Genomic DNA, 7,605 nt, shown 5'->3' with positions numbered 1-7,605 from the left:
TCTTGACGGTGTCTGCTAACCTGTGTGCACTGGTGGAATTACTTTTTAACTATGGACTATTTCAAGCTCTTAATAACCTCTATCTTTGGATAAAGACAGCACCTGGCTGAGCACACCGACTTTATGATCATTATCTGCAGTTATTTCCATTAGGAAAACCTAGGCTCATGTGATGCAAGCTCATGGACCTCAAATATCTGTTTCCTTTGACCTAATATGGAGTTTTATCTGAGCTCTGATGCAAACCTCTCCATTACTGTAAATCAAGTTCAGTGACAACACGTATTTTTACAGACACACATACAATGCAAACAAAAGCACAACAAACAAAAAATCTGTTATGTGCACTTTCCAATTCATTTTGAATGATAATTCAAATAAGGTGACACGTCATCTGTTGCATGAGACAAAAATATCACTTTTTTTTTCTCCATAAACTTGCATAGAGAAGTATACATATATGTGTATTTATTTAGAACAGGACAACAAGACAAGATTTCTGTGAATACACCTCCACACTACCACTAGATCATCTAAATAAGAACACGTCATGTTAAAAGGATTTTATATCAAACAGCAGCCAGAGGCTCCGGTTTGGAAGCAACTTAAAGTAAATAAAATGCTTTCATGCAACACATACTTTGAACTCTATGAACACTGTAAAACAAGTCCGCTCTGAAGCTGCTCTGCAGTCAGCTATCACACAATACAAATAAAACAAGATGGAAATGTAAATGTGAGGTGGCTGCTCTGTCACATTCACTGATACACGAATAAAAGCAGACGGTGCATTTTCCCTGAAGTTGTGGGAATATTTACACCTGCATTCAAAACAGTGAAACTGCTGATTATCTGGATGTTTCCAACTCTTGAACTGCAGCTAAATATGTAAACCTGTGAGGCACTGACCATCCTGGCAGGTAAAACACACACATTGAAGGAGTGAAACAAATGAAGTTGTAGAATTAATCTGGTGCATGAATGTACAGTAAAACTTATTTGGTATATACATGTAAACAGTATGGCTTTTAAACACTTTATACATAAACGAAAATAAAATATAACGTTTTTGGCCAGCAGTAATAATAGCAATGTCACATATATAGTTTACGTATAGCATCAAACAAGCAAAAGTATCTCCATAATATCCGAAGAGTTTGGTGCTCGGACATAAAAACGAGCATGTGGTGCATTTCCTAATCTTATCAAAGGTCACATGTCGCACCAGCTTCTGAAAAGCAGGCTTGTTGACTAGTTGATCATTTCTTTCCTTTGGGGGGGGGGGGGGGGGGGGGCAGTCATAACAAAGCAGAGGGGGGTTGAACCCCTCGGCGTGAGAGGGACCAGCTTCGAGCAGGTATATATGGAGGTGTGTGTGTGTGTGTGTCCTCCCCACAGACCAGAGCCCTCGCAGGTTCCCCCTCGTCTGGATCCGAACTAGCAACATGAACTTCATCAGTGTGCTGTCCTGCCTCGGCCTGGCGCTGACTGCTGCCGCCGCCCAGAGCCCAAAACCCTGTGGTGAGGACGGACGTCCCACATCTTGTGAGATCGAAACATGGCTTTCAAATTTCATTGCCTCTTTTTTACAATACTGGAAAAAATGAGGAACAGCTGGAGATTTACTGTTAAAGTGATTGCGATTACTTTCTTTATGTCTGAAATGGGTTACCTAAACCCAAAAATGTTGCTGTTTAGTAAGAAATTAGACAGGAAAAGTTATACCCATGAACCTATATATCTTCACCCATGAAAATACTTCTAGTGATTTCACATTAGACGATGGAGGCATAGTCAGGCCGCTCCTCTTCTCTCTGCCAACACACAGGTTGTTTCCCCAGTAAGCTCTAAAAGCCCCTCAGATCGCTAAGGGAGATGACTTTTTTAACAATTTCATTTCTTCTTCCACAGTTTCTCCAGAACTGATGAGTGGAGGCTTCACTCTGGTGAGTCCGCTCACACGTGAGACTCCTGTCAAGTCACCCCCCCCCCCGACTTTCCCGTCACTTCCTGCTCTTCGTTCTTTTTCAGATGGATGCCGGCGGACTCTACATGTCCACGGGAACTGTGAGCTATGACGCCATTGGTCAGAGGATGCGGGTCAGAAACTTCCCGCTCGTCGGCAATGAGACCTTTCCAATGGACCAGCTGATCCTTTTTAACCAGGTATGTAACCCCATGTGATCTGGTGACCTGTCTACACCCAGTGCATACTCACTGGGCTCAGTACCTTTACTGTGGGACTCTCGTGCAAAATGCAGCTTATCAGTTTCTGTGACCTAACTTAATGCAACAGATACATTGGTGAGCCATCAATGTCTCTGTATGTCCTTAAATTCCCACAGCATCAGCACCACTAATCGCGCCATTTGCAATATAGTCAATAATGGTTTGTACTAAGCTACGTTTAGAATTTCTCACCATGTTTATTTGCTAGTAAACAGTAGAATTTTAAACATGAGTCACAGTGACTCTGTTTCATCTTCTCTTCCCAAACTTCTAATACACCTCTCAAATGCAAGCGTTGTGCAAGCCGGTCAATGTTTGAAACCATCAAGTGACAAGTAGTTGTTTGTTCATAGACAACCAGAGGAGTCGCCCCCTGCAGGTCAGTAGAGAGAATACAAGTATAAAACACTGTCTATTGGTCACTATGACAATGGTGCTCTTCTAAAATGAAAAGTAAATAATTAAATAGTCTACTCAGTATAGGTCAGCATTTATTGCCTTTTTTGTCCTTTCAGAAAGTCTACTACGAGATCGACTGGAGCAAGTTATCTTGCAAGAAGAAAGCACTGGACACCACCTTCATTCCCATGCAGGTTCCTTCTGATGCCAAACTGATGGGTCAGGTTTTCATGGGCTCCTCTTCTCTCTGGGGAATGGGTGTGCTGACCAACACCTGGTATGGAGAACTGCCACAGAACGGTATGAGAGGCATTGCATTTTACAAAGAAATTGGGTTATATCATATTTTTTATTTTCTCTTTATTCAAATCCGACTGGAAGATAGCTCTTGCTACAGTGTTATGGTAAAAGGTTGGAACAGAATATGTCAGACTTGAGTAATTCATATTTGCCTCTCAACTCTGGTATTCAAACCCTCTCATTTGAGTAAAAATTCCTTAATCTGGCCTGAATGTTTATTCCATAAAAGAAGCTTTTATAGTTCTAGTTTACCGATTATTTTTGATGGTCTTTAGTGGTCTCAAGCTAGGCAGTTAGTTTGTGTTTTATTTGTGTTTTTTTTTATATGTGTTAGGAATTACAATTACTGAACACCCAGTAACCCTGAAACATTTTCAGAGGAGCACTTGTTTGTTGTCTTGCCCACATCAAAACTGGAGCTTCTTAATTCCATCTACCTGGACAGCCTGCTACAAAAATGCATAAGATACACAAAACCAATAAATCTTCATCCACTTTTACTCTCTAGTGCAGCAAATGTAAATGGTCAAATCAAAACCACTTGGTTTATACTCAAAACAACTTTATGCACAAAGTCCAGGAACAAAGGGAACACAAATACTTGTCTTCTCCTGTCGGGTGGAAAAAAGGGCTGGTCTGCAGACTTTGTTCTGCTACCCCTGACGTACAGTTTTGGTGGCCGAGGATATGTTTAAAGATGCTTTTGAAGGTGCTTGGGCTGAGTAATTAAAAAAAATAATTTAATGAAAACTAGAAACAAATATTGTTGGACACATGTGACTTATGCTTCATGTCACCAGGCCAGTATTCGGTTGTCTTCACTGAGATCGGGTGCATCCCTGTGACCTGGTCCATGTACACTCCAGCATCTGGATGGGTCGCACTCAGGTGAGGACCTGAGTTGATCAAACCTGAGGACCAGAGAAACATGAAATGACCAACATCACCACTCAAACTATGCTCGTATTCATATTTCTCCTTCTACTCATCTGTCAACACTGAGCATCAGTATGATACAATACGAAGTAAGTTACAAGGGTCCAAATGCATGCTTTTATAGGACTGGTGACTACGTAGACATGACTGCATAACCCTTTAAAATCAAAACAGACCTGTTGCTCAGGCAACATATGCACAAGCAGAAACTAACAAAAAGCTAATTTAAACCAATGGGGTTTAAAGGTATTCATTAATATTGAGAGCTTATTTTAAAGTTACCATCTAATGCTGTATACTGTATAAGGATGTCCCAGAAAGTCCCAGCTTTTTAATATTCTCAGAAAAGGTTTTACTCTTCCTTAGCCAAATTTCACAGTAAAAAAAACAATTTTAAAATGTCAACAGTATGCAGTTCTGGAAGATTCAACCCGGGTCTGATCGGCCACTATTTTTAATCCTGTATTTCTGGCCCTGAACCAAAGTCACACAGTTAAAAGTCAATAAGGATTCTCAAAAAGTACACTTTTGTTTACCTTTCAGCACCTTCAACTGGGTCTTGGGCAACACGAACCCGATGGACTACAGCCCTCCTTTCTTCTGTGGCAAAGCTGAACTGGAGGAGAACGAGACACCAGATACCTTCTTCACTGCCTTGCAGTCTCTGGCCAAGCAGACCAAGGAACAGGAGTAAACATCTGAAGCATCTCACTAAAACAAGCACATCTAAATTAAATAAGTCAACCTTTGCCTTTTAGATATAATCAAGACAACTGCTAACGTGATTGAGAACACGAGTCACAGGGATGAATGTGAACAACATTTGGTGAAACACCGTTAAATAACTGCGTATGGAGCTACATTCCTGCTTTGTTTTTCCTATGTCACCCTCTTCAATGATCCATCTCCATCTGGGTGACTTCAGCATGAAAGCACACACAATGTCTCGCAGTGTCACGCATGTGTTTTCAAAGCTGAACTTGTGTCACATTGCGTTAAAATGAGCACGTCTGAATTCACCTGTGGACCACTGTAGTACTTTCTGTCCTGCAGCAGATGGAGGCAGTATTGCTCTTATCCGAGCTCTCCCTGATTTTGTGCATTTGCTTAATTTGTTACTTAATTTGAATATTTACGGTAAATATTCAAGTCAACCCACAACAACCCAACAAGAAACACATCGTGACTATTATTACTATATTATTAGGAGTATAAATATAAGACAAGCTTTTATTGTAGATTATGAATTCCACTGTCAGACAGGATGTATAATAGTATTAATGGATTAAGCAAATACATGAAGTTTTTAACAATTTAATAAATATACGGCTTAGGTGCGCTAAATTGGGGTGAAGTGTGAACCAGAAGGAAACCTGAATATATGGCCAACATTGAAAAGATGTCTGCTACCACTAAAGGAAAATACACATTCATGTAAAATGTACCCTTTGTTGTTCCATCTTTATTTTAAAAAACATCCTGAGTGACCGAATCACTGCGTCTTCTCCCGACAGCACGAGCATCGAGCTGAACATCACTAATGAGAGTTTTCACCACCAGAGATCGGTCACACCTTCTCTTTTAGGTGTTTGTGAGGCATCGTCTGATACTGAGAGTCTTTAACCTAACCCAGCTGTCAAAGTGACTCATTGTTGCTGTGTGATGGAGGAGACGTGAGACTGCTCTGGAAGCATCAGCACCACCAGTAGCCTCGCTAGTCTGTTCAATTATCGCTCTAATAAATATCCAAACCTTTGGCGGAGGCACAGAAAGACCAGGCTGAAATGACGTTGCTAAAAGTCAGGTCTACCTTCCAAATTTACCCGATTTAACTGAGCCTAAATGTTAACGTGGGAGACGTTGTGTGCAGGTTTGTTAATTTTATGCCTGACTGCGCGTCAATGAAAAAGTCAGTGGAAAATCAAGGCGATTTCAAAACCTTGTTGCCTCAAAAGAATCACAAACATACAAAGGTTTTATATTTGTTGTGGAGAAATGATTTTGTTAACAGCTTTTCTGTACTATGCAGTCTTTTGAATGGTTGACTTTAAAACCACCTACATCATTTATTTGATAAGCTTACACGGCGTCTCGTACGGAAATGAACCACCTATGCGCTACACTACACAAACTGCTTCTCAGTAAGCCAGAAATGGATTCAATACATCCCAAAGTAGGCTGTGCATAATGCAGTATGCCCAAAAACAAGAAGACCCGACTGCATCTGGTCACAGTTTGCAGTTTGCTTGCTGTTTTGAAAACTAATCAGTGGCTCTTTTTCATGCATATTTGTGGCTTTCTAATTCTGAAATTTGAACGATGGTCATAGACTTATGTTGCTTTCATCTTATCTTATGTCTGTTGTTGTGTGTCGTGCTAGGCTTTTAATCAATATTTCATTGTTATTTTCTTTTGCTGAAGACTATTTCATCAATTTTTTTATTTTATTACTTTTATTGACATTGCATGTTTTCAAATCCAGTTTTTTTTTTTTTTTTATGTAATATTTTCCTTTGCCGCATCTCCGCTTAACAAGGTAGCTTCACGAATAATTAAATGACACCAAATACACCTGACATAGTTGACTTAATGATGGTAGCAGAGGAAAAGTCCTGGGTTCTGTTAGCTTAAAAAAATATATATATATATAGTCAGGTGAGGATTTTTTTACTGTTTGATGCCAACACCCAAGGGTACAAATATAGCTGGTGTAATACAGTAGGTCCTTGTTAGACTAGTTATGGTAAGGCGAACAAACACTATGACGGTCAATATTTATTAACCTTGAAGGAACTCAATATTTTCCTTGTTCTAACGAGTTAACTTTCTGCTCTGAGCGCCACGAACCAGAATAAACAAGGCCTCAGTAAATGCATGCATGCACCCACTCATTCACTCATCACACACACACACACAAAACAAACGCCTCAAACACCTCGCCTGTTGCTACTCTGTGTACTTATTGAGTGCTCATGCAGCCTGATCAAAGAGCCTTAATTACACACATTAGTGAGTGACAACTCCACTGAGTGGGTACCACTCGTACGAATAAGACTCTGTATGCGAGGTTACAGGTTCTAATGTGTGTGTGTTTCAGAATGTGTGTGTGGGTGTGTGTTTGGAGGGTCATCCGCAGAGTACAGTGGAGCCCAAATGTGCGCGTGATGCAGCAGGTGCCTGCGCTCTGGAACCGTGTTAGTTACACCCCACTATTCAGCAGAGGATGATGGACGTCGGAAGGGTCAGCCACCAATTATCCTCTTTACACTGATGGGAGAGGCTCGATCTGCTCTCCATGCGTCACAATTTTCTCCCCTCTTACTTTCTTTATCATTCCAGTTCCCTCCATCTCTCACAGTATGTGTGTCTGTTTGGAAGAGAAGGAGGACAATGCATTTGTGAAGCAGTTTTCAACAGTTAATAGACCAACATACATTTACTTTGGATAAGTTCCTTACAGTTTTTAAATTAGACAAACAGTGACACTGTGAATCATCGTGAGTTCTGGTGTCTCTAGTGGAATCAAAGCTGACCTTCCTGATCCACATTTGGGATTTGATTCTCTCTCCTCAAGGTGCCGTGTGTCAAACGTGTTTATTTCTTCCGGGATTTATTCTCCACTCAGCTGAGGAGGACCCTCAGACTAGTTTAGCTCCATAGGGGAGTCGGTATGGATCCTCTCAATTCACACGCGGGCATCAGCACACATGTCAAAAAAGTGAAATAAGGATCACAGCATAA

The 7,605-nt window shown here is 40.7% G+C and overlaps 1 protein-coding gene across 2 annotated transcripts; it reads left to right on the top strand.

Moving 5' to 3' along the window:
- The first annotated feature begins 842 nt into the window (after positions 1 to 842).
- Positions 843 to 4,603, top strand: LOC119218506 (ependymin-like). 2 transcript variants are annotated; one of them, XM_062564697.1, is made up of 7 exons: positions 843 to 920; positions 1,399 to 1,521; positions 1,912 to 1,946; positions 2,032 to 2,166; positions 2,745 to 2,928; positions 3,729 to 3,816; positions 4,408 to 4,603. In XM_062564697.1, exons 2-7 carry the CDS (start codon positions 1,446 to 1,448, stop codon positions 4,556 to 4,558), a joined length of 669 nt encoding a protein of 222 aa, XP_062420681.1. In that variant the 5' UTR covers positions 843 to 920; positions 1,399 to 1,445; the 3' UTR covers positions 4,559 to 4,603. The 2 variants fall into 2 exon arrangements, with proteins under 2 accessions (XP_062420681.1, XP_037328900.2); XM_037473003.2 differs by lacking the exon at positions 843 to 920 and having other exon boundaries at positions 1,327 to 1,521.
- The last annotated feature ends 3,002 nt before the right edge of the window (positions 4,604 to 7,605 follow it).

This window comes from Pungitius pungitius, chromosome 9 (assembly GCF_949316345.1).
Source record: "Pungitius pungitius chromosome 9, fPunPun2.1, whole genome shotgun sequence".
Lineage (NCBI taxonomy): Eukaryota > Metazoa > Chordata > Actinopteri > Perciformes > Gasterosteidae > Pungitius > Pungitius pungitius.
The sequence above is the reverse complement of the archived record's forward strand: the minus strand, read 5'-3'. Positions and strand labels throughout refer to the sequence as shown.

Bases quoted from the DNA above. Each gene is read 5' to 3' on its own strand.
- LOC119218506 (XM_062564697.1), top strand. From the start codon at position 1,446: ATGAACTTCATCAGTGTGCTGTCCTGCCTCGGCCTGGCGCTGACTGCT. The intron at 2,929-3,728 runs GTATGAGAGGCA...TCATGTCACCAG, and splicing joins TGGAGAACTGCCACAGAACG to GCCAGTATTCGGTTGTCTTC. The intron at 3,817-4,407 runs GTGAGGACCTGA...TTTACCTTTCAG, and splicing joins TCTGGATGGGTCGCACTCAG to CACCTTCAACTGGGTCTTGG.